This window comes from Lathyrus oleraceus, chromosome 7 (genome assembly GCF_024323335.1).
Source record: "Lathyrus oleraceus cultivar Zhongwan6 chromosome 7, CAAS_Psat_ZW6_1.0, whole genome shotgun sequence".
In the NCBI taxonomy this organism is placed as follows: Eukaryota; Viridiplantae; Streptophyta; class Magnoliopsida; order Fabales; family Fabaceae; genus Lathyrus; species Lathyrus oleraceus.
Window position 1 is genome coordinate 456,268,906 of NC_066585.1, and position 27,424 is coordinate 456,296,329.

The window sequence follows — 27,424 nt, forward strand, 5'->3', positions numbered from 1 at the left end:
TTGCAAAGGTGGAAAGGTGACAATTTCACAAGTGCCTGCTCCTGACGAGTTGTTACAGTTATTTTTAGACAGTTCTACTGAAGGCAGACATTTTAGACAACATATTAGAAGTTACAACCATGTAATGTCGTTTACTTCACTAGGTGTTCATGTCGACGAAAATTTGGTTGCAACTGGTTGTGGTATTTACACATTTCGTGCTCAAGGTGCAATTTATCACAAAATAGGAGGTTTTCATCCGAATCAAGGTTCAAGGCCACGTTACTTGCAGTTATACATTTATGATACCGATCATGAGCTTCAAAATAGGATGAGGGAAAACTCAATACTTAACCAAGCCGTAGTGTATAAATTGCAAAAACTACTCCACCAATGCAACCCGTTTGTCATTATGTTTAGGCAGCTTGCACTAGAGCCAAATATTGAAGAATGTAGGTTACTCGTTAAAGAACATCCGTCGAATCAACCCCAATATAGTCTCCCTTCAGCTTCCCAAGTCGCAACAATTGTTATAGGCGGTGGTGATGAAGATACAATAGAACGTGGAAGAGATATAAATGTCATCAACTGTGATGGAAAGCTAACAAAGGTTCAAGAAACAATGAGGTATTAAAAACAGACTTAATAAATATATATGGTTTAAAACAAATCGGTTCTATGGTGTAGTGGTTAGCACTCTGGACTTTGAATCCAGCGACCTGGGTTCAACTCCCGGTAGGACCTGTGTTTTGTTTCTATAAATTGTTTATTTGTTTATGTACAAAATATATTATTAGTTTTTTTAATTAATATTACATATTTATTATAAATATTATATAAAAAGCTATATAATTTTGAAATATTAAATAATTATTAATAAATATATTTTTAATAATATGTAACTATTTATTATTAAATTTATTTTTAAAACAATTTTTTTTAAAAACAATTTATTATTTAATTTTGTTTACAATATGTAATATTAGCGCATTAAATTTGGTTTGAATTGAGAAAACCGCATTGTGACGTGATTATATTTGACCGGTTTTTTCAAGAAAATCAATAATGTGAGTGGAATAATTTGATGGTTAGAATTATTATGGAAAATCAAAATAGGTTACACCAAAATAAAATTTTGTATTTATATATTGTTATAGATTATTCAAAACAATAAGAAGAAAAAAAATATTTCTCACAGTATATTAAGCAAATAAACATAAACATTAACAGAGATATTAAGTAACATTGTTGCTTAATAGGAATCTCAATCACCAAAGTGAACTTATAAATATCTCATCTTTCACTTCAAAACGAATGAAGTAAATTAATATACTAAAAAATATTTATATGAGTCTTCACAAACGAATTGAATCTATTTAATTGCTTATTTTGTTAGTGACTAAATTGCACTTCACAAATTAAATGAGTCTTCACCTTTGTCCCGCTGCCAAGTTGCCGCTGTCGACCCTCGAGGCACCGTTAACCGGCTACTCCGTCAACCTGCAAGCTGCCGTCGTCCTCGCTGCTCCGTCAACCGCAAGCTGCCGTCGACCCCCGCTGCTCCGTCAACCACAAGCTGCCGTCGACCCGCGCCGCTCTATAGGCTAGATTCAAAGGCCTGCAGCAATTTATGAACTTAGAAAAAACCAGATGAAATTCCTTAAACCCTTCAATCCCAATTCCTTTTACCGCCATTTCAAACCACTATCAAATTCCTCCCTTCTCACCACTCCCCCAACCCAACCAATCACCAAAACAACACTCCTCAATTCAATCAAATCTTCTCAGTGGCATTTCATCAAACACCTTGCCCCCCACCTCACCCCTTCCCTCCTATCTTCAACTCTTTCCAACCTCCACCAAAACCCAACTCTAGTTCAAACTCTCCTCTCCCACCTTCACAACCACCCTCATTGCCTCGACCTCACTACCCGATGCATCGCCCTCTGCATCCTCTACCGCCTCCCATCCTCCAACCTCTCTCACCAAATCCTCCACCCTATCATCCACACCACCGCCCCCGCCGTCCTTTTCAACCAACTATCACTAGCTCGAAACCATCTCAACACGAAAACCACCGTCGTCTTTGACATTCTCCTTATTTCTTATTGCCAACTCATGAAACCGAATGAGGCTCTTGAGTGTTTCATCTTGATGAAACAAAATGGAATTCTCCCCAACACCGAGACTTGCAATCAGGTTTTGAATATGTTTCTTAAACTCAATAGAACCCAAATGGCATGGGGTTTTTATGAAGATATGTTTAGGATGAAGATTAAATCAAGTGTCTTCACTTTTAACATTATGATCAATGTCTTGTGTAAAGAAGATAAATTGAAAAAGGCTAAGGAGTTTATCGGCCACATGGAAGTTCTTGGTGTGAAGCCTAATGTTGTAACCTATAATACCCTTATAAATGGTTACTGCTTAAAAGGTAAGTTTCGAGAAGCTCGTTTGGTTTTTCAGACTATGAAAGATAAGGGTCTTAAACCAGATAGTTACACCTATAATTCTTTTATTTCGGGGTTGTGTAGAGAAAGACGGATTGACGAGGCGTCTGATTTACTTTGTAAGTTGTTGGAATCTGGATTGGTTCCTAATGCTGTAACATACAATGCTTTGATTGACGGGTGTTGCAATAGAGGGGAATTGGATAAGGCGTTTGCTTATAGGGATGAGATGATGAGTAGAGGCATAATGCCTTCTCTTGTCACGTATAATTTGTTTATTCATGCAATGTTTTTGGAGAAAAAGTTGGTGGAAGCCGATGATATGATCAAAGAAATGCGAGAAAAAGGGATGGAACCTGATGTTGTAACCTATAACATAGTGATTAATGGCTATTGTAGATGTGGGGATGCGAAGAAAGCCTTCACCCTTTATGATGAAATGGTAGAAAAAAGGATTAGACCGACATTGGTAACGTACACGTCGCTTATTGATGTTCTTGGGAAAAGGAATAGGATGAGCGAGGCAGAGAAGATGTTTAAGAAGACTAAAAAAGAAGGTCTACTGCCAGATATTATAATCTTCAATGCGTTGATTGATGGTCACTGTGCAAATGGTGACATCGACCGTGCATTTCAACTCTTGAAAGAGATGGATGATGCAAAGGTTGTTCCTGATGAAGTCACTTACAATACCTTGATGCAAGGGTACTGCAGAGAAGAGAAAGTGGAAGAAGCTCAGAAACTTCTTGATGAGATGAAGAGAAGGGGGATCAAACCTGATCATATTAGTTACAATACACTTATTAGTGGTTACAGTAAAAAAGGTGACATGAAGGATGCTTTAGAAGTTTATAATGAAATGTTGTCTATAGGATTTCATCCTACCATTCTTACCTACAATGCTCTTATTCAAGGCTATTGCAAAAACGGTGAAAGTGTCTATGCTGAAGAGCTTCTCAGAGAAATGAAACGAAAAGGCATTACTCCTGATGACAACACGTTCTTATCTTTAGTTGAGGCTATGAAGACAAATGATGACCTAGTGGAAAACGACGATAAATGAGGTTGTGCTTATCTTCATTTCCTGGCTTTACTTGTAACTAAGTCTAAATTCTTGGTAGCTGAAACCCGAAAAATCTATGAACTAATTCATGCATCATTCATTACCATATCAGACAAACTACCTTGTATTTCTTTTTTGTATTTTGTTTGGACAAGTATACTTCAGTGTTATTTTCATATTGATTACTTGGTATCTGTTATAAGTTTCATTTTGTGAAGAAGGTTACTTTGTTATCTATGAAGTAGAAATAGTATTTTCATTTTGTAAAAACATGCTATAGCGGTTTAACAGTAATAAACATCAAAACAACTAATATAATCACACGTGAATTTGTTTATTATTTTACTTTGTACGAAATAATGCTGCTAAATTCACCACTTCACAGATGATACTGACACTTTTGTCTCTATCTGATAAATAACCACAATCTTCTCTAAAGAAGTTGCAACATAAAAGCTAAACTTTTCAATGGATTTTCTAATATATATCCATATAACTTGAAGTGGAAATAACAGTCCATGCTTGATCTACCCTTGTTTATGCCACTTTTCAGTCATTCATTGGCCAAGTTAGTTTTTCTTCTCTGTCATGTTATGAAACCGTGTTCTAACTCCTAACTCCTTCTGCTTTAAATATACTTTTTCTTGGTCAAGAATCTAAAGTTAAAAATGACATTATTTTGAATTTGAAAGAAGTTACAAAATAATAGACACCAAAAGCTTGTCTCTTTCCCTATCACTGATTTCTTTCTACATGAATTTCATGTAATGGAGAATCAACTTATTCTAATGAGTGGGGGAACATCATGGTTGGTTGCCACATGATTTCATTGGAGAAATTTTACTCTCCACACAATCCAAAGGACAAGTTTTATTTGTATGTTTTTTTATGCAAAAAGACAACCACTATCGTCATGGGTATTTTCAGCTTCACAAAGAAAAGAAGGTTGTGTATGTAATAAGTTGTTTCTGTTACATCTTAGTGCTTTTTTTAAAGAAGAGCTATCTCTTATCCTCCAATCTCTGATGCGGATTTCCAATTATACTTCAGAGTTCTGAAGAAAACAACATGTCTATGAAACCATTACTTCGGGATAGAGTCTCGATTATTTTAACCGGAGGTTAGGAGGTTATGAGTACGAATTCAGTCTCGAGTTAAAGCTTTTGAGAGAGATCTTTACTTGACCATTATAATCTGTTCTGCTAAGAAATCAGAAATGTTAGGTGAAATGATGGAGTAGAGCTTTGACGCGGCGGAGTGGATCTTCGATACGAAAACACATAATGGACATGCAAGGTTAACACTCCAACGTCCGAGTCAGTAAGAGAATGAGGAGTAAAGTGAGTTATGAGTTAGAGAGAGAGTACCTCAAGTCTCATGCGGGATGCCTTATATATGAATGACGGTTATGGATGTCTTCTATCATTTCGGCATGCTGTAAGAGACCGTCCGATGATATCTAACGGTAGGCACTGATGATTGAGCCTCCTTATTTAGGGTCAATGACCGGTCCTATATGATTCGAGAAATTAGACTCTACAGTTGTGCAGTTGTGTTTCGTATAGAGAATATCTTAGTTTGGAAACAAAAATAGGTCACAAGTGGTGTCTCCATTTTCATCTTATTTCATGATGTAACTCAAAATTTAGGTTCTCTTTTCCGTTTGTGGAAACACATGCACCATGCACTACTCAGTAAAATGTGTGGACTAATCACATCATATAATTATAAAGTACCTTTTATCCAAAAATAAACAAAAGATAAAATTGATGTATATAATCCGTGCAAGCATCATTTTCCTAATGCTTTCATATATATTTAAATAAACAAACCAAGTTAAATAATTGTTCAATTCTGAAGAGAAAAAAAAATAGAAGTTCTCATGGGACTGTTTTTACCACACTTTGTGCAAGGTTTAGCCCTCACATTTCTTGGCCTATGGCACATAATCAACACAATCAAATCTTACCTTGTGAAAGGTCCTTCAAATTTCACTGTAAGATTTTGGTTCCAAATCAACACCTTTCAATTCAAATTCAAACACTTGGAACTTATTTTAATTTTAATCTTTTCTGTTCTAGCATTTCTCAGGCAAATCATAGATTTCCCTTATTTTCACTATGCTTTTAAGCTTGATAACTTTGAGCATGCAACTATGTTCATACACCTTGCTTTGTTTGCTGGTTTTTCATTCGCTACTGAGTTAACCGATTCGCTCGAACTCTTTTCTGGATTTGTCGGGATTCTTGTATCCTCGGTTTTCAGTCAAGAGCTTTTCTTACTCCATTTTCACTCCACTGATCATGTTGGACTTGAAGGTCATTATCACTGGCTGTTACAGCTTATAGTGTTTGTTTCGCTTGTTGCAGCTCTGGCTGCAACTGTTTTTCCCAACAGTTTCAACGCTGCGATTGTACTTTCGATTTCGGTTATTTTTCAAGGATGTTGGTTTATAAACATGGGGTTTGTGCTTTGGATTCCTGCATTTGTTCCTGAAGGATGTGTGATGAATATGGCTAGTAAGAATGGTAATGAAATGCATGGAGCCGTTACCTGTGGAACGAAAGAGGCCGATTTTCGAGCTAGAGGACTAGCCAATTTGCAGTTCAGTTGGATACTTTCTGCTATTATGATATTTGCAGGAGTTGTATGCTTGAAATTGGCTCGAAAATTTACCATTGTAAACCGGCTAGAATATGAGAGAATTCAAAGTAAAGTCGTAGATTCTACCGTGGTTAACGAAGGTTTCAAGCCGGGAAAGTAAATTTTCGGGCGCAGCGTGTGCGAGTGTTATAAACCCTGAGTATCGAGTTCGATTCCTACTCATAAAAAAAAACTGTCCAGGTGTTTGGACTTTTTAAGGTCTTGAAGCTATGCAAGAGACTCATTATGTAGAACTTAATAAGATGTACTATAGTGTGTTTTATGTTAGTTCATGTTTATATAGATTTGGTGTCTAGTAATCTTTTGAGATTTATAACTTGTAAGAATCATGTTATCTTTGGATCTTAATTGCTCATAATGAGATACCAAATTGAAGACAAAGCACATTGATTAATTTCATAAGTGCAATATTTCTATGTGTGAGTTTGTTCTAACTTCTAACAAGTTCAGCTTTTAAAGTTGATCAAAGAAACTTCACCTTTAAGATAACCAAAATTCCGGAGCTGAATTTCTTCATAAATATAAAATTCTCCATATATAGATTTCATATGGTGAAGGAACTCTTGAACCAGAACAATATCATGTTATTAAGAGGTTGACAGTTAGGGAAACACTTACTTTAATAACTACTAACAAGAAATTGAATGTGACTAGTTAATTAATTTGGTTAGTCAAACTTATACTATATAATAACTCATTCTTTGAGTCACGAGTTTTGTAATAGTGTTGTAATTTGTAAGAGACATTACATAAACTTATGTGACAAACTTTTTTCCATGTCTTAATATTATTTTATTTGATCTGGTGACATACTTTCTTTAAGGGCAGTTGCTTACCGAAGATCTCGTGGCGAATTTTGGTATCCTCTTGTTTTGGTCTGATTGGGATGGGAGGCTACATTTACTTGGACGGCCAAGTTACTGACATCGGTAAGTAAGAGTTTTTAGGTTAGAATGTATCTGAAAATGATGTGTGATCCATCATTTATAGTAGGATTTTTAAGGATCAAGAACCTTCTATTTACTACAACTCTCTAAGAAGATAAGTGTAAGAAAATCTCTGGAAGTATGTTCTGACGGTCCTATGCATTATGCCAACTCTAATTCGGTGACCTTCTAGGACAAGAAGTCTTAAGGTTACAATGTATTAGAACATTCTTTATGGATAACCACTCTAGAGGATTGATGACAACGTTCTTACACTAGTAGGATTAATTGTCTACTATGATTCCTCTTAGAACCTTGGTTTTAGTCTTATACGATATTAGAGTGAGATAATTCCATGAACTTTAAATCCTTTTAGTTGTTTTGGGATGTAGATTTTTTGTAATGATTGGTTTGTTTTGACGTCCTCAAATAAAGAGGGTCATCCTAAGGTTGTAAGTATGCAGGTGTTTTTTTCTATTTAGTTAAATTTTTCTCTAAGTACATGTGCACTTATTGTTTCCTTTATCTCATTTGATAAGTCGTTGAAAGTTCAGGTGTCTTATCGGCGCGACCTTATTCAAAGAAAGTTTCTATCGGATAGTATCTTATCTATTTATATGAATTTAAGTATTTTCATCCTTTGTTCCTCTGTCTTTTGTACTTGTCAAAAAGTACAAATGCGTAGCACCCCTTTGCTGATAGGGGTAGCTAGAGACTTTAAGAATTTTCTGTGGTTTTACAGTGGTGAAAAACCTTGTTTGATGGTGTTTTTGGTATGGAGAGAGGAAGCTCACGTGAGGTGAGAAATTCTATATTTCTGGAGATATTTTGTGTGTATTCAAAATATCATATCCTCAATCCTAAGATTAAAGGTATTTATAGAGTCTTAGACTTGGGTTGACGGAAGTTACTTCCACTCCACTACTAGATCATGGGGAGGAAGGTGTAGCAAGTTTCAAAAAATTTCACTCCTACATGTATGGATGATCTAGCCACCATTGACAAATCTAGATTTCCTATGAAAGAATAGGAAAAAAAAAGAGTCACAAACTACTAGAATCGAAGGTGTTCTCATAACTCTCAAACATCCCTATTTCGAGGAGCCTGTAATCGATTACTCCATCGACTCGCCTGGTGTTTTTCATGCATTATTCATATAATTTCGTAAGCTCTATACTATTGGAAGGTTCAATCACATTGCCCCTCTCGCCTAACTCACTAATGATCGCAATTTGTGAAGAAAAAAATGTGAAGAAAGGAAATAGGATGCTATACATGTTTGCGAAGAAAAATGATGAAGCTAAGCTTGAAAAGTTTTAAATGTAACTTGCCTTGCTAAAGTGAAAATTCTGAAATATCGTTGATGGAAAATCAGTTGAGGTTCTCATCTTATAAGACTAGAAACTTAGGTTGCATAGGCCATGATGGCCTCCCCCTAGGTGCACCGTACGCTTGCAAAGTAAACCACCATACATCTTCCTTCCTAACACATGTAAGGGAGTCAATGGTCCTCAACATACTTAGCTTTACAAGACATACCAATCATGAGAAATATTTAATATTGCACATGCTTCCTTAAGGGACACTTGAGGTACTCGTCTCAAGCTTCGCTTGAGGGACACATAATCATTAAGATGGTAGTACACTCAAATTAAATCACTTTGCTCTTTCCAAGACCCCCTGCTTGAAGGAGTGTTGACTGAGATAATTTTATTGGACCTTAAAAGATATGGTCCATGACAAATCAATGGGCCAGAATCTTAGGAAGCAAGACGATCAAGAACAACAAAACCATCAACTACCATATTTTCCCTCTATTTGGTCCAACATAAAGCATAAGCTTCACACCATCCTCACAAATTCTACAGTTGGAGATGACACATAAATTAACTTCTGGACATACCCTTGGTGTGGAGTCCTTCTCATTGATGTTTTGAATATCCCTACTAATATTCATGTTCATATGTGTTCCAAAGTAAAAGATTTCATCAACAACAATCATTATAAATTCCTTTAGATATTGTCAATGCTTATCCTAACTTGTCGCAAAAAATCTCTCATATAGTTATATCTCTAGGTCCTTTTCAAGACAATTATTTTTTGTCAAGTTGTTTAATAACTGAAATTTACCTTTAAAGATGAATAAGCAAGATGTTGCATATGCGAGCTCACACTTCTATCTTTAATACCTTTGTATATCTATCAATTGAACTGATCTAACGGAAGACTGATGTTTTTGGTTTCTTAACATTCCTAATTGGGGTAAAATAATTTGTAATACTCGTATGCCTTCATCCAAAACTTTTTAAACATGGAGATTGATTCACAACAAACTCACAACTAATGATAATTTGATATTAAAAGGATGTCAATGTGCAACCTATGCAAATCCCACCTTGAAACCTCTCCTCATTTATTTTGTACCTGCCCTATGGCCGCCAAAATCCGAGTTGGCTCAGTTCTACCTAGTGACTATTCAACATAACGTGTTTTATGTTTGGAGATTATTTTATTTGCCCAAAAGTTAACATGAACGATATTAAAAAAAAAAAATCAACCAAAAACGGTTTATATTTAACCAATTTTAAATACCGAGTAAAAAAAATCATTTAAAGAATACGTCCTTAATTCTCTGTGTAATTGAATGACCCGGCCCATAAAAGTTATATTTGACCCGACCCAGCCCAATGTAATAACGAAGGTTAAACCCTGACTGGTTTTGTAGCTGCCACCATCAATCTCAAATCCCATCACCACCACTCCCACTCACCGACGATGAGCGTTCCGAAAGCGGTTGCAGCGACGATCCGATTGAGAGTTCCAGCCGGCGGCGCACGTCCCGCGCCACCAGTGGGACCCGCACTAGGTCAATACCGTCTTAACCTAATGGCATTCTGCAAAGACTTCAACGCGCGAACTCAGAAATTCAAGCCAGACACACCAATGGCGGTTACAATTACAGCTTACAAAGACAACACGTTCGAGTTCATAGTGAAATCTCCGTCCGTCTCGTGGTACCTGAAGAAAGCCGCCGGAATCGAATTAGGCAGTACTCGCCCCGGTCACGTGACCGCCACGACTCTGTCTCTTCGGCACGTGTACGAGATCGCTAAGGTGAAACAATCCGATCCGTTTTTGCAGAACATGCCTCTTGAGTCGCTTTCGAAATCGATTATCGGTACGGCTAGTAGCATGGGAATCAAAATTGTGAAGGATCTTGATTGAATTTGATTAAGGGAATTCAAAGTTTGGTTTTGAAATTGTTCAATAATGGCGTTGATTGTTGTTTATTCTGTTTCTAATGGTTTTGTTGTGTTGAATACAAGTTTAGTGGAAGAAAGTGATTATAATCTTATTGTTACTTAGCTGATAGATTTTTAATCAGTCAAATCTATGCTAATGGAGAGTATTAATTATGGTTATATGGCAAGGTTAATGTTTAGATTAGCAATATAATGTTAGTAATTGTTATGGTTAATTATGGTTATGATTAGCAATGAGATTTGTTCTCTCTTGGGTTAGAAGATAGGTAGGAAAATAAACTAGTTGTAACCATGGTTATTAGTATCCTATGAAACACATAAGTTGTATTGTTGTGATTTGAAACAAAATTAGACAGGTAATTTGAATCATAATATGAATTATAGTTGTCTTTTAGTTTAGTGATTTGTGAAAAAGTGGTTTTTGACCTAGCATTTGAGGCGGGTATATATAGTCATCCATGACCATATTCTAGGTCTTGATTCACACGAATCAGCTCCACTAGGGAGCGTGGTGGGTGACTAGTCATCGACATGTGTTTGGCATTGTTGAATCTAATTTATGTTTTCTTCGGGCACCTGATGTGGTCATAAGTGAATGGACCGAGTTTGTTAATATCGAAGTGGTTGAGAAAAGGCATAACAATTCGGAAAAGAAAAGCTCTAAAATGAAGGAAGAGGAGAGAAAAAAACTAATTGTAGGAATGTGGGTTTTAAGTGATATATTCATCAAGTTTCTGCAATGCAACAGGTTGTTAAGTACTAAAAAGAACTTGGTAGTTTGTGCATGGAGAACTTAGAGGCTAGCAAGAAAAAACAGATTTGTGTTGTCTACAATAGTTCGCATCTTGTTTAAAATCTCAAGCTCAGATGTTATATCAGAAGAAAAATTCAAAATTTGTTTCAAAATTTAGACCGTTTGTTCTTAATCAAACAGCCGAGATGGAGACAATCAGGGAACTCCCTATAAAGTTAAGGAGTACATCGTTTTCTCATGCTAAAGGAAAACAACACTTTGGCTAAAAATGACATTCCACAAGGGAGGGTCTACCATCCAAGATAAAATACAGACCAATATAAACCTGTCTTTTGTCCAATTCCTTTTCCTACAAAAATCAAATGGATATTCATTTCTTTCAAGATTTTCACCAACCAACTCTTAAAGCATAATTGGAAGTTTGCATTTTACATCAGTTATCACTTTCATGACAAGATGACCAGAAAATGACAAGAACTAATAGCAATTAACCAACTTTTAAAAGAAATTTTTTGCTTTTCAACTCTGATTTGGGCATGAGATAATAACGAGATAATAAGCACAACTCAGTTTCTGATATAAGCTAGCTTGAACATTCTATTTACAAACCAAGTAAAACATACAGCAGCAAGCTAAAAACTATGTTACACCGAAGTCATCATCCCGAAATGTGGACATCAAAAGCATGCTGAAATTAGATGACAAGCTGATCGATTGCACACACAAACAAACAGGAGATTCTAATATACAGTTAAGCTACGGCATATCATGATCAAAGTTAGTTTCTAATCAGTTTAGTTGGAGCGAGCTGATTCTGAAAGGGACTGTTCATTAACAGTTTCGCAGGGCTCACATGTTGGTTCTGTTGCAAAGACGGCGGCGGGCTCAACAGTCCTTCATCCTCGGTAATACGAAAAAGAGTAACTTGCAGCACGACATCCTTCGTTTCAACCAGCTCAAACACGCACACATCGCCTTCTCCTAAATTGTTCTCTAACGAAAATTCAAACCATCCTTGGCTTAACTTAGCTCTACCGCTTTTATAAAGACAACGAACCGGCCACTGTCTCCCGTCAGAGATTTGAAGTTTGATAATTCCGGAAACGCCGTTCAAATTCTTCTCTGCGAAGCAAGATGGTAGATACTGGAAACAAAATAAAATTAGTATGCAAGATCAAATTGTCAAAGAAAACAAAAACAAAACAAAACAAAAAACTGCGTTGGATTCAACAGATCACCATTATGCATCCCCTATATAAATAGGAGGGTCGCAGGACGACTCGACAGAAAGGATTAGATGGTTCAAATGCTTTTGCTGCATTGATAGCCTTTTCTCTTTCTTCAGCTGTCGCAGTTCTTTTCCTTGCAGATGCACTTTCATAAAACCTATTGCGCATTTCTACCTCATCTTCGTGTTCACAAGGAGGTTCGTGAACATCTGCATTTTCAAAATAATTTTTTGATTATAAATTTCAACTTAGATAACAAGATCAGAGAAAGAAAACCGAGTTTTAAACGATAACTAGGACCTGACTTCCGCTTCTTTGTCGCAGTTTTTTTAACCTTTTCATCAGTGGCCGCACGCAACTTCACCTCTTCAGTAGACTTTTTAAACTCGACTACGTTAAACTGGAGACCTATATCTCGGGTCAAGTGGCTGTCTATTGAATTGGAACTTCTAGAGGAAGGAGTATTCCCACTTTCTCCCCAGTTTATGCTATTAAGTTTAGATCCATTAAACAGATTCTGCAGCGCTGGAGGCGAACGAGACTTGCCAGGCGTGAATTTATCAGCTGCTCCAGAAACATTTTTGTTTTGAAATGGGCTAGGAGTAAGGTTCCTCGGAGACAAATTGAGGATTTCAATTGAATCTTCATCTTCCATTTCTTCGAAAATTTTAAGACGCTTTGCAACAAGAGACCCTTCGTTCCTGCTTTGTGCAGGTGATTGATAGTTAATCTCAGAAGTAGCCAAACAAAAAATATTAACATTGAAAGACGACTTTCCTTCGTATCTGAATAGCAACAAGTATCCAACCCCGACGGAATAGTTTTGAACAAACTCATGCCAGCCATTGAGAAACCAAAATTTCTTGTCTTCCTTTTTCAATCCTACACGCCACACACTTCCGTCAGGAACCGTGAGAGTAACAATCGGAGAAATATCGCCCCCGTATTTCCTCACAAAATCATCTGGAAGCCTCTGCAATTCACAAATCAAGTTAGGTTCCAAATACTTGTAATTTTGCCATAATGATATCAAAAAAACACCAACTCATTTCAAAGAGTGTGATACATAGTAGATCTCTAAGACAAAATACACTAAAAAGTTTACTTTTTAGATACATCGAATCAAATATATAAAGTACAGACCAAATATATTGTTTACTCAATGAATCTAAAAAATATATTTTGTCTTCGTATCTTCTAACATCCTAAGACTTCGACCCTAAAATCTTTGTCACATCTTTCATCAAACTTTCTTTCACTTCATCAAAACTCTCATAAACTCAAGAATAACCAGCCACTCCAAAAATAGATAAATAAATAAGCCATGCAAAAATTCAACTAGGAAAAAAAGTAAAAATAAACAACACTTGAATTATTGAGAGAAAATTTAGGTATACCAGTTGCTTAGCTTGGAGAGTGGAGGGTAGAACAAGCTTGTGGAATGAAGGACAAGGCATTTTCCGACGGTGAAAAAAAAAAACCAAAACCTTAAAACATTTGATGATGACCCTTTGAATAAAAGTTGAAAGCTTTGAACTCTAGTTAACTCATTTTTCAGATCTACTTCACCATCACTAGCGATACCCTTTGCATTTTGCAACTTTCTCAGCTTTTTTTGACTAAAACAATGGTTTTTACTTTTTGAAGGCTTATAAAAAAACCCACCAAAGAAAAAAAGACATCAACTTGGCCTCATAACGAGTTGGTGACTCGGTGAGTCAGTACAAAAACAGAGGTTTTCCAAGTTTGGATTTTTCAAGCAACTTTCTTATTTCCATTTTTATAAACCCCACTTTTGTTGTTTCCGTTTGGAATTTGGAACAGAGTAAGTCTTTGTTTATAAAAATAATGTTATTTTCCTTTTCTTTCTTCTGTCTCTTTCACAATCAAATCAATATTTAAATTTATTTTGTAGGAAAAGAATGTACGTTTATTTTGTACTCCTATTTGTGATTTTTTTTAAAAATAATCAACTTTTTTTAAAAAAATAAAAAATTATCAAAAATTTAAAAAAATATATAAAAATAATCAGTTTTAGAGGAGGATGCGCCAAAATACCCTAAGCATGAGGAGGAAGCGCCAATAACGTTGACGCATGCATTGGGCTCCTCATGAGGAGGCGCCAATGTTATTGGCGCATGCATTGACCTTCATGAGGAGACGCCAATGCTCCTGGCGCCTAAGTGTAATGTGGTGTATGCGCCAATTCATCTGGCGCATACACCCCTTGTATTTATTATTATTATTTTTTTAATTTTAATTTTGTTTATTTAATAAATAAAAAATAGTAATGGAAAAAAATTTATTCATGTTGTAATAATTGGTTACATTGTACTGACGATAAACTAATTCCCGACCCGATTATAACATCCCCCTGTTCCACATCCAAGTGTGTTAGTTTGTCTCCGAGGTCTCCCACGATTTTCTTGAGGTGTTTAAGGTCTTTGTGTGCTGACCTGATCGAGCGATGCCTGGTGGGAAGTTCCGGCGGTATTTGACAGATGTGTCATCATTTGTTCTCAATATTCTGAGGGGCTCTGGCCAACAACGCTTCCGTAATGGAGTTCGGTGCCCATGTCATCGTAGTTAGATCGTTGGGGTTGGGTGGATTAGGGACGGTATAGTTGTCCAAATTGGGCCATTGAGTCGTTTTGGAAACGAAGCAATGGTTCCTGGGGCGTACTATAGTTAAACAATGGTTGGGTGTTATGTTGATGAGATGTTTGAGTGGTCATTGGTGGGGGGCTACGATGAAGTGACCCATATGAATCATCTGGGCTATAGACGATTGTGGTTGCGGGGTTTGATTCTTGGTATTATGTTTGGGTGGGTGGTATGAATGGATTGAGACGTTGAATGGTTGGTTGTTGGGTGGATGACATGAACGGGTTGCGAGGTTGGGTGTTTGGTTGTTGTGTGTATGTGGTAGGTTGATGTTGTGTGGTTGGTTGTTGGGTTTGAGTGGGTTCACATTGGTGTTGGATAGGGAATTATTGTGGGGCGTACGATGACGAAGCAAGTTGGCGTGGATCCATCAAATACCGCGGTTCAGATACAAATTGTTGAGTTGTCACCGACCTAAACCATGCCATATATTATTGAGTGGTCTTGCACCATGGATGACTGGTTCGTTTAAGATGTGTTGTTGTCGATTCCTCAATTGACGACACAACTCTTTTGCAAAGTCTCTCCAGTCAGAATAATCCCATTGTACATCAACCATTTTTTGATGTCAATTCCCCAAACACGTGGGAGCTTCTAGAATCTGTTGTAGCATGCCGAACTGCAGTTTGACCCGGTCACTCTGGTGCATTTCCACCGTAGTGAATCAGATAATCGGTGTCTTCGTTGTCCAAATTGCAACATCGTCATGGTTCACATCATGATCAAGACCCAGATATGGCCTCCAGATAAACTGTAAAAGAATACGAAACGATTAGATGAAAAATAATTTGATAAGTATTTTTATATTAAAATATAGTTGTGTATGAGTATTACATCGTCATGTCCAATGTGGTCCAATAGATTGCGATAGACTACAATAGCGTGTTTCAGACACCTATTGTAGTTTATCCCCCTTACTGACCATCTTAGATAAAAAAAAGTGAAAAATATTATTTACTTTTAATTATAATATAAAATATAATTAACTAAATGGTAAAGTGTTAGACTTACTTGGTTGCAAATGGGAACACGAATGAGCGCTCGTTTATCGGGGCGAGCGACGACATTCTTGACCAACCCCAAGCTTGTAGCAAATACGCACATGAAAGAAAAGTACAAATATTCTTTTTTGCAGTTTTACACATTGCACTATATAGATGTGTCAACACAGCTGAACCCCAACTATATGTGTTTACCTTATTAATGTTGCGTAACAAAGGTAAATACATAATATTTACAGAATTACCTGTACTTTCTGGAAACAAAAAATTACCAAATAAAATCATAATATAACATCGAGCTTTAATTTTTTTTTCTCGTACTCGGTTGAATCTTCGGACAATACTATACTGGCATAATATTGTTTAAGGTATTTTAAATTTATACTTTGCCCCCTTGCTTGACCGGATGTCTCTCCCTCAGTTTCACCGTCTATCAAAGGGGCACCCAATAATTCATCAGATAGAGTTGTCTTGGTTAACTCTATCATTCATGGCTTTTCCATCTATGCGGAGACCCAACAACATGTATGTAACACCCCGATAAAATAAGATAATTATTTAAATTGAGTTAATAATATATTTATTAATTTAATTAAATAATTGGAATTATTATTATTATTGGAATAATAATTATTGGAATATTATTGGGATTATTATTATTGGATTATTTTGTTATTATTGGAATAAAAGTATAAATCAGTAAAAAGGTTCCATTTGGTAAAAAGAGTTATTTTTCACGTGAAAAGGGAAAAGAGGCAGAAAAGTGGAAAAGGGCAAAGAAAGCCAGAGAACAAGGGTTGAAGGAAGGAAAAGCTTGAAGCTCAGAGATTTGCCGGATTAACTCAGGTAAGGGGGGTTTATCGTCGATTAATGGGTATTATGGGATAATATGTCATGGGTAGTGATAAACCATTGATTTACCTCTGATTGGAATAATTATGCTGAAAATTGTGAACTCTTTGGATGAACGAAATTGGGTTACAATTGAAGGAAATTCGTAAGAATTAGATGCAATAGTGTTAGAAATTGTGAGATCGAATAGGTTATGATTCGTGTTAGATGATATGAACGATTATTGTGAAAAATTGGACTGTGGAAGGTTGAATTGGATAGATCTCGTAGCAGAGAAAGCCATAGCAGATCTGGAAGTCTGGTTTCTGGTCATACGCGTATGGCACTAGGCAATACGCGTATGAGATGGCATGGTACGCGTATGGCACTAGGCAATACGCGTATGGATGAGGAAGATGATGTTTTGAACGTAGTTTGGTCTCTGTTGGTACGCGTATGGGGAAGTGGTACGCGTAGCATACGCGTATGAGATGGTGTTACGCGTATGGGATTTGGCTGAGGAATGGGCCATACGCGTATGGGACTAGGCAGTACGCGTATGGGTAGACTTGTGATTTTTCTGTGCTGTTGTTGTGCAGTTTTTGGTTGTTCAGCTGAGTAATGTGATTTAGCTGATGTAGGATATATTAGGGAACATTTCCCCGTTGTTTTGAGTAGTATAGGTATTAGTAGAGTGTGCTAATACTGTGGTTGTTATTTGGCATGATATGATATGCTTATGTGATAAAATACTGATGATGTGTGATGGTATGCATGATGCTGTGAATGTATCAGTTATGTGTGCATTTGTGAATAGAGTGTTTTATGGCTTAGAGTGTGAGCATATATCTATTCTTGAATTGTTGTTGATGATGTAGCATTGCTAGGTGATTAGCATGCATGTTATGGCCTTTATGGTGGTAGCTAATTCCCATGGTGAGGAATTAGTGATGAGTTAGTGTGAATTGTTGTTGATGTTTGCATGCTAGGTGATTTAGCGTGCATAGCATGGCCCTTGGGGTGGTAGCTAATTCCCATGGTGAGGAATTAGTGATGTGAGTCACTAGGTCTCAAATGAGTGGAACTAGTGAGCTTGGTAGCCGTACCTGGATTTGGTCGGTGAGGTTGAACTATATGTTCACGAATAGTCGGTACCGCATGCATGGAGTCTCATTGCATAATATATGTATGTATGGCGTATAATATGAATGGATGTATTCCAATATTATACGTGTGTTTTATGGTTGTTTTGAGTTTGAGTATGATGATGGTGATGATTATGAGTTGATATTGCCGTTGCTGAATATGTGTAATCTGATTAGGGTAATGATATGTGTTATATTACTTAGCATTACATGATATTTTATAATGCTTATTATATCGATTGAAGGACTCACCCTTACAACTATGTTTTCAGGTAACGGGCAGTGATTGAATAGAAGCTAGTCCTGGGAGTCTAGTGTAGTCCTTAGTGGGTCATGCTCTGGTAGATGTAACATCAGGATGGGATGTTTACTATGTTTTCTTTTGGTTGTTGAACAACTTTACATGTAATGTAGTACATGATTTGAATGTTGTTATTTCGTATCCGCTGTGAATTATGCAAAAGTGTCTTATTTTAATTAATCAAATGAGCATGACAGGATATTTTGATGATTGGTGTGAAGTGATTGTGTGACACCCTTCAGGGCATAATTACTCTGATTGATATTTTATTATTTTAAATTAAATATTTGGGGGTATTTTAGAAGGGTGTTACATTAGTGGTATCAGAGCATAGTCGGTCGAGTCGAGTCGTAATTATTCTGTTTCCCCTGTACGGGATAGGTGTTGTGTAACCCTATCAGTACTTATTGTTTTAGCTTGTTGGGTTTTCAGAATAGAGATGGCTGGAAGAGGTAGAGATGATGCTGCAATTGCCGAGGCTCTGGGTATGCTAGCTGGAGTACTTGGAGGAAATCCGAATGTTGTGGGATTGGGAGCTGCTCGTCAACTGAGTGAGTTCCAGAAGAACCATCCTCCAATGTTCAAGGGAGCATACGATCCAGATGGTGCTCAGAAGTGGTTGAAGGAGATCGAGAGGATCTTCCGAGTGACTGAGTGTGCCGATAACCAGAAGGTCAGGTTCGGTACGCATATGCTGTCAGAGGAAGCAGATGATTGGTGGGTTGCTACCCGCACTGAGTTGGAATCTGCTGGGAATGCTGAGATCACTTGGGCTGTATTCAGAGAGAGATTTCTGAGGAAGTACTTTCCAGAGGATGTCAGAGGAAAGAAAGAGATAGAATTCTTGGAATTGAAACAGGGTAACAGGTCTGTTACTGAGTATGCTGCTAAGTTCACAGAGCTGTCAAAGTATTACACTCCCTATAACGAGGCTACTGGGGAATTTTCGAAATGTGTGAAGTTTGAGAACGGGTTACGTCCCGAGATTAAGCAGGCTATTGGGTATCAGCGGATTAGAGTGTTTTCCGATTTGGTTGACTGTTGCAGGATTTTTGAACAGGATTCCAAGGCTAGAGCAGAGAGCTATCAGCAAAGGGTTGATAGGAAAGGCAAGAATCAGAATGATCGTGGGAAACCGTATGCAGCTGACAAAGGTTTCCAGAGACAGAGTGGGATGAAGAGGCCTAGTGGGGGAGACTCCAGTGCTCCTGCTAAGTGTTACAGATGTGGTCAGGCTGGACATCGTTTCCATGAGTGTACCAGTGCTGAGAAGAAGTGTTTCAAGTGTGGAAAAGGTGGTCACTTGGCTGCAGAGTGTCGGTTGAAGACTATGACTTGTTTCAACTGTGGAGAAGTGGGTCATATCAGTCCACAGTGTCCTAAGCCGAAGAAGGAGAATCAGTCGGGAGGCAAGGTCTTTGCTTTATCGGGTTCTGAGACTTCTGCAGATGATCGTTTGATCCGAGGTACGTGTTATATTAATGGCTTTCCTCTTGTAGCTATTATTGACACAGGTGCGACTCATTGCTTTATATCTTTGGATTGTGCTGTGAAACTTAAGTTAGAAATATCTGAGATGCTTGGAAGTATGGTGATTGATACTCCTGCGAAGGGTTCAGTGACTACTACTTCAGTTTGTTTGAATTGCCCTTTGAGTATTTTTGGTAGAGACTTTGGGATGGACCTAGTGTGTCTTCCACTAGTGCAGATCGATGTTATCTTGGGTATGAACTGGTTGGTGTTTAACCGAGTTTCTATCAACTGTTTTGATAAGACTGTGATCTTTCCTGAGATTGAGGAAGGAAAGAGTTTGTTTCTATCAGCAAGGCAGGTGAATGAGGCAGTAGCAGATGGGGCAAAATTGTTTATGCTGTTAGCGACTTTGGAGGCTAAAGATAAACTGGCGATTTGCGATCTAGCTGTGGTGTGTGATTTTCCTGATGTGTTTCCTGAAGAAGTGAATGAATTACCACCAGAGCGTGAAGTTGAGTTCTCGATTGATTTGGTACCTGGTACTAGGCCGATATCGATGGCTCCGTACCGTATGTCTGCTGTTGAGTTAACTGAATTGAAGAGTCAGTTGGAAGATCTGTTGGATAAGAAATTTATTCGTCCGAGTGTGTCACCGTGGGGTGCACCAGTGTTATTGGTTAAGAAGAAAGAAGGTACTATGAGGTTGTGTGTGGACTACAGGCAACTGAATAAAGTGACGATCAAGAATCGATATCCTTTGCCGAGGATTGATGATTTGATGGATCAGTTGGTTGGTGCGAGTGTGTTCAGCAAAATAGATTTGAGATCTGGGTATCATCAGATACGTGTGAAAGCTGAGGATATTCAGAAGACTGCTTTCAGAACAAGGTATGGACATTATGAGTATTCTGTAATGCCTTTTGGTGTGACTAATGCGCCTGGAGTATTTATGGAGTATATGAATAGGATTTCCATCCGTACCTAGACAAGTTTGTTGTGGTGTTTATTGATGACATTTTGGTGTATTCGAAATCTGAAGAAGAGCATGCTGAGCATTTGAGAGTGGTGTTAGGAGTTCTACGAGAAAAGAAGTTATTTGCTAAACTATCCAAGTGTGAATTTTGGTTAGAAGAGGTTAGTTTTCTTGGACATGTGATTTCAAGAGGTGGTGTTGCTGTTGATCCTTCTAAGATAGAAGCGGTATCTAAGTGGGAAGCTCCGAAGTCGGTTTCTGAGATAAGAAGTTTTCTTGGACTTGCAGGTTATTATAGGAAGTTCATTGAAGGATTTTCTAAGTTGGCGTTACCGTTGACGATGTTGACCAGAAAGGGGCAAGCGTTTGTTTGGGACTCAAAATGTGAAGAAGGTTTCCAAGAGTTAAAGAGAAGGTTAACTACTGCTCCTATTCTGATATTACCGAGTCCGTCGGAACCATTTGAGGTTTACTGTGATGCTTCATTGTTGGGTTTGGGTGGTGTGTTGATGCAGAATAAGCAGGTTATAGCTTATGCTTCGAGACAACTGAGGGTTCATGAGAGGAACTATCCGACGCACGATTTAGAGTTGGCAGCCGTGGTATTTGTTCTGAAGTTATGGAGACATTACTTGTACGGGTCAAGATTTGAGGTTTTCAGTGACCATAAAAGTTTAAAGTATTTGTTTGATCAGAAAGAGCTGAATATGAGACAGAGGAGATGGTTAGAATTTCTGAAGGATTATGACTTTGGTTTGAATTACCATCCGGGTAAAGCAAACGTGGTGGCTGATGCATTGAGTCGGAAATCATTGCATATGTCTATGTTAATGGTTAAGGAATTGGATTTAATTGAGCAGTTTAGAGACTTGAGTTTGGTGTGTGAGAGTACTCACAATAGTGTTAAATTGGGAATGTTGAAGTTAACGAGTGGTATTCTGGATGAGATTAGAGAGGGTCAGAAATCCGATGTGCTTTTGGTTGATAAGTTGACTCTAGTGAATCAAGGTCAAGGTGGTGAATTCAGAGTTGATGAGAGTGGTGTTTTGAAATTTGGTAATCGGGTGTGTATTCTGGATGTTACCGAACTTAAGAAGAGTATCCTGGAGGAAGGACATCGTAGTGGCTTGAGTATTCATCCTGGAGCTACGAAGATGTATCATGATTTGAAAAAGTTATTTTGGTGGCCGGGAATGAAAAGAGAAATTGCGAGTTTTGTTTATTCTTGCTTGACTTGTCAGAAGTCAAAGATTGAGCATCAGAAGCCGTCTGGGCTAATGCAACCGTTGGCTATTCCAGAGTGGAAGTGGGATAGTATCAGTATGGATTTTGTTTCTGGTTTACCGAGGACAAATAAGAATTTTGAAGCTATTTGGGTGATTGTTGACAGATTGACGAAATCGGCTCATTTCATTCCGATCAGAATGGACTATCCGTTAGAGAGATTAGCCGAGTTGTATATTGAGAAGATTGTAAGTTTGCATGGTATTCCGTCGAGTATTGTTTCGGACAGAGATCCTAGATTTACATCGAAGTTCTGGGAAGGTTTGCAGAGGGCTTTGGGAACTAAGCTGAGATTGAGTTCTGCATATCATCCGCAGACGGATGGTCAGACTGAGAGGACGATTCAGTCACTAGAGGATCTTTTGAGGGCTTGTGTTTTGGAAAAGGGAGGTGCTTGGGATTGTTATTTACCTTTGATTGAGTTTACCTACAACAATAGTTTTCATTCGAGCATTGGTATGGCACCGTTTGAAGCTTTGTATGGTAGGAGATGTCGGACACCTTTATGTTGGTATGAGTCCGGTGAGAGTGCTGTGATTGGACCGGAGATTGTTCAACAAACTACGGAAAAGATTAAGATGATTCAGGAGAAGATGAGGATTGCTCAGAGTCGTCAGAAGAGTTATCACGACAAGAGGAGGAAGTCACTTGAGTTTCAAGAGGGAGATCATGTGTTTCTTCGTGTTACTCCGATAACTGGGGTTGGTCGAGCTTTGAAGTCGAAGAAGTTGACACCTCGATTTATTGGTCCTTATCAGATTTTGGAGAGGATAGGGGAAGTAGCCTATCGTATCGCTTTACCGCCGTCACTTGCAAATTTACATGAGGTTTTTCATGTGTCTCAGTTGAGGAGGTACATTCCTGATCCGTCGCATGTGGTCCAAGTAGATGATGTACAGGTGAGAGATAACCTGATTGTTGAAACATCACCTATGAGGATCGAGGATCGAGAGTTGAAGCAGTTGCGGGGTAAAGAGATTGCTTTGGTAAAGGTAGCTTGGGGCGGACCAGCAGGTGGCAATGTGACTTGGGAACTTGAGAGTCAGATGAAGGAGTCTTATCCTGAGTTATTCACTTGAGGTATGTTTTCGAGGACGAAAACTCTTTTAGTGGGGGAGAGTTGTAACACCCCGATAAAATAAGATAATTATTTAAATTGAGTTAATAATATATTTATTAATTTAATTAAATAATTGGAATTATTATTATTATTGGAATAATAATTATTGGAATATTATTGGGATTATTATTATTGGATTATTTTGTTATTATTGGAATAAAAGTAGAAATCAGTAAAAAGGTTCCATTTGGTAAAAAGAGTTATTTTTCACGTGAAAAGGGAAAAGAGGCAGAAAAGTGGAAAAGGGCAAAGAAAGCCAGAGAACAAGGGTTGAAGGAAGGAAAAGCTTGAAGCTCAGAGATTTGCCGGATTAACTCAGGTAAGGGGGGTTTATCGTCGATTAATGGGTATTATGGGATAATATGTCATGGGTAGTGATAAACCATTGATTTACCTCTGATTGGAATAATTATGCTGAAAATTGTGAACTCTTTGGATGAACGAAATTGGGTTACAATTGAAGGAAATTCGTAAGAATTAGATGCAATAGTGTTAGAAATTGTGAGATCGAATAGGTTATGATTCGTGTTAGATGATATGAACGATTATTGTGAAAAATTGGACTGTGGAAGGTTGAATTGGATAGATCTCGTAGCAGAGAAAGCCATAGCAGATCTGGAAGTCTGGTTTCTGGTCATACGCGTATGGCACTAGGCAATACGCGTATGAGATGGCATGGTACGCGTATGGCACTAGGCAATACGCGTATGGATGAGGAAGATGATGTTTTGAACGTAGTTTGGTCTCTGTTGGTACGCGTATGGGGAAGTGGTACGCGTAGCATACGCATATGAGATGGTGTTACGCGTATGGGATTTGGCTGAGGAATGGGCCATACGCGTATGGGACTAGGCAGTACGCGTATGGGCAGACTTGTGATTTTTCTGTGCTGTTGTTGTGCAGTTTTTGGTTGTTCAGCTGAGTTATGTGATTTAGCTGATGTAGGATATATTAGGGAACATTTCTCCGTTGTTTTGAGTAGTATAGGTATTAGTAGAGTGTGCTAATACTGTGGTTGTTATTTGGCATGATATGATATGCTTATGTGATAAAATACTGATGATGTGTGATGGTATGCATGATGCTGTGAATGTATCAGTTATGTGTGCATTTGTGAATAGAGTGTTTTATGGCTTAGAGTGTGAGCATATATCTATTCTTGAATTGTTGTTGATGATGTAGCATTGCTAGGTGATTAGCATGCATGTTGTGGCCTTTATGGTGGTAGCTAATTCCCATGGTGAGGAATTAGTGATGAGTTAGTGTGAATTGTTGTTGATGTTTGCATGCTAGGTGATTTAGCGTGCATAGCATGGCCCTTGGGGTGGTAGCTAATTCCCATGGTGAGGAATTAGTGATGTGAGTCACTAGGTCTCAAATGAGTGGGACTAGTGAGCTTGGTAGCCGTACCTGGATTTGGTCGGTGAGGTTGAACTATATGTTCACGAATAGTCGGTACCGCATGCATGGAGTCTCATTGCATAATATATGTATGTATGGCGTATAATATGAATGGATGTATTCCAATATTATACGTGTGTTTTATGGTTGTTTTGAGTTTGAGTATGATGATGGTGATGATTATGAGTTGATATTGTCGTTGCTGAATATGTGTAATCTGATTAGGGTAATGATATGTGTTATATTACTTAGCATTACATGATATTTTATAATGCTTATTATATCGATTGAAGGACTCACCCTTACAACTATGTTTTCAGGTAACGAGCAGTGATTGAATAGAAGCTAGTCCTGGGAGTCTAGTGTAGTCCTTAGTGGGTCATGCTCTGGTAGATGTAACATCGGGATGGGATGTTTACTATGTTTTCTTTTGGTTGTTGAACAACTTTACATGTAATGTAGTACATGATTTGAATGTTGTTATTTCGTATCCGCTGTGAATTATGCAAAAGTGTCTTATTTTAATTAATCAAATGAGCATGACAGGATATTTTGATGATTGGTGTGAAGTGATTGTGTGACACCCTTCAGGACATAATTACTCTGATTGATATTTTATTATTTTAAATTAAATATTTGGGGGTATTTTAGAAGGGTGTTACAATGTACATGTCCTCAAGTGTGACGGTACACTCACCAATCAGAAGGTGAAATGTGTGGGTCTCGGGTCTCCACCGCTCCAACAATGCAAGAATGAACTTGTAGTCCACCGAGTACGAAACAATGTTGAGTAGATTTCCAAATCCACATCCTCTAATATATGGTTCTATTAAAGGATCGTGGGGTACATATTCATGTACACGACATCTAAAACGCTTCAAATTCTAATAACAAAAAAGTAAGAAATGCAATAAGAAGAAGAAATACATAATCAACAAAGACAACTCTGTACGAAGTAAGAAAAACATATATAACAAAGGTATACGACTTAAAACGGAATAAGTAAAAAGAGAGAGATAACATACAAAAGCCGAGATATTCTCGAGTGTTCCTTTGTGTTCATCACCCATAGTCAAAAAAGACATGATTTGATGTTGCAGAGCTTGAGTGTGGTAGAGAAATAGTATGGCAAATAAAGATTATAGATAAGTAGTGTTGGAGATGATTTGATATTGTTGATATGAAAGTCTATTTATAGAAGAATGAGTTAGTAGGTTTTCAACCTAAGAAGAATGAGATTGGTTGCATGCAATGGTAAAAGTAGATAATGGAATGACAAAATGCAGACTACCCTTAGCCTTTGTCTTTGTCCTAGGCGCATGCATGTGAAGAATCACATGCAAGGAAGATGCGCCCTTCCTCTTGCCGTCTGCATGTGATTCTTCACATGAAAGGAATGGGCGCCCTTCCTCTTGGCGCCAAAGTGTAGGCAATGGGAAGGGTGCCCTTCCTAATGGCGCCTTAGTGTATTTGAAGTGAAGGGGCGCCCTTCCTCTTGGCTCCCAAGTTGCTCTATGGCGCCTAGGGAATAGGCGCTTGTTAGGAATATTAGGGCTCAGAGATTCCTTGCTTCATAGATTCCCTGGGCGCATGTGTGTTCTTGTCATTCTTGTCACTGCATGTGGATTCTTTTCACTGCATGCATGGTCAAGTCTATACAGACAAACCAAGTGATCCATGCGTTTAATGTTTGTGTTATTTAGGTTGTGCAGATAAACAACTTAGCAATGCATTCAATTCCAGTAAAGAAACTTAGATTTTTAATATTTGAACAAAATGTCTTCCACACAACATTACATGATCAATGCCCATGTCGAAGGTGAAATATTTGATCATGAGTTGTTCGGTTTTTGTTTTCGAAACACAGAGGTAACTCGGTTTACAATAAATCGACGATCAAATTTTTCACATCTGAAACAAAGAATAGAAAAGAAATTGCAGGGCAGTAATGTGGGTCAAATCATCTATAAAAATCCAGTTTGGTTTGCAGAAAACTAAGTAAAATTTTATCAGAAGAAGATTCGAGATGATAACGATGTTCAACATATATTTATCAGTCACGAACAATCCGGTTACAACGATATAGAGTTGTATATATTACCACATCAACAATAGGTGTCTCGGTTTATTGATCAGTCACAAGTGTTTTGTGAGACTGATGACGAACAAGCTGAGGTGAATGTTCCAGATGACGAAGAAGAAGAAGCTGAGATCATGGTTGACTCAATGGTAAACGCTGATGAGGAAGATGAGCCAATACCAGCAAGTCATGTATACTGTCCACCCTAACACATGACAAGGTTGAATTTGGGTTTCGATGAACCTTCATCAGATGTATGGTACAATCCTTATATGTAAATGCAAAGATCTTTGAAACAAGGAGACACATTTCGCACAAAAGAGGAATGTGTAAAAGCCATTAAGAAATTCCACATGTAACTATCAACTGATTTCAGAGTTGACAGAACTGACGCATTGAGGTATAAAGTTTATTGTCCGAATGAGCACTGCCTATTTAGGTTGTCAGCTTCGTACCGGAAAAGGAGCGAGTCTTGAGAGATTAGATCAATGGGTCCAAATCACACATGCATGTTGACAAACCCAATGCAGGATCATCGTAAATTAAGCTCTCAGCTAATATGCGATGAAATATTGTTTGTCATTGGCGACAATCCATCGTTAAAGGTGAGTACAAAATTTCGCATGTTAGGGTAGAGTACGAGTACACTCCATCATATAAGAAGGCACGAATAGAAAGGACAAAGGTTGTTGAAAAAGTGTTTGGCAATTGGGAGGAGTCTTACAAAATACCTATTGGCGCTAAAACAATATGCTCCCGAAACTATTGTCAAGTTGGAAACATTGCCCGCGTATACACCAGACGGTACGTGTGCTGTTGGAAA

General features: G+C 37.8%; 4 protein-coding genes and 1 non-coding gene across 5 annotated transcripts; 4 read left to right on the plus strand and 1 right to left on the minus strand.

Moving 5' to 3' along the window:
* The first annotated feature begins 651 nt into the window (after nt 1-651).
* Nucleotides 652-723, plus strand: TRNAQ-UUG (transfer RNA glutamine (anticodon UUG)). Its single transcript has one exon. It is a non-coding gene; the product is annotated as a tRNA-Gln (tRNA).
* Nucleotides 724-1,327: 604 nt separating this feature from the next.
* On the plus strand, nt 1,328-3,733 carry LOC127105543 (pentatricopeptide repeat-containing protein At2g15630, mitochondrial). The gene has a single exon (XM_051042730.1). It carries the CDS (start codon nt 1,630-1,632, stop codon nt 3,490-3,492), a length of 1,863 nt encoding a protein of 620 aa, XP_050898687.1. The 5' UTR covers nt 1,328-1,629; the 3' UTR covers nt 3,493-3,733.
* A 1,566-nt stretch (nt 3,734-5,299) lies between these two features.
* Nucleotides 5,300-6,572, plus strand: LOC127105892 (uncharacterized). Its single transcript, XM_051043101.1, has one exon. The coding sequence runs from the start codon at nt 5,375-5,377 to the stop codon at nt 6,254-6,256; it is 882 nt and encodes a 293-aa protein (XP_050899058.1). The 5' UTR covers nt 5,300-5,374; the 3' UTR covers nt 6,257-6,572.
* A 3,114-nt stretch (nt 6,573-9,686) lies between these two features.
* LOC127100862 (uncharacterized) lies at nt 9,687-10,504 on the plus strand. Its single transcript, XM_051038173.1, has one exon. It carries the CDS (start codon nt 9,858-9,860, stop codon nt 10,305-10,307), a length of 450 nt encoding a protein of 149 aa, XP_050894130.1. The 5' UTR covers nt 9,687-9,857; the 3' UTR covers nt 10,308-10,504.
* Nucleotides 10,505-11,654: 1,150 nt separating this feature from the next.
* Nucleotides 11,655-14,147, minus strand: LOC127100861 (B3 domain-containing transcription factor VRN1). The gene is made up of 4 exons (XM_051038172.1): nt 13,726-14,147; nt 12,629-13,301; nt 12,338-12,537; nt 11,655-12,243 (listed from the first exon to the last, which is right to left on the minus strand). The coding sequence occupies exons 1-4, from the start codon at nt 13,783-13,785 to the stop codon at nt 11,878-11,880; spliced, it is 1,299 nt and encodes a 432-aa protein (XP_050894129.1). The 5' UTR covers nt 13,786-14,147; the 3' UTR covers nt 11,655-11,877.
* Nucleotides 14,148-27,424: the final 13,277 nt, after the last annotated feature.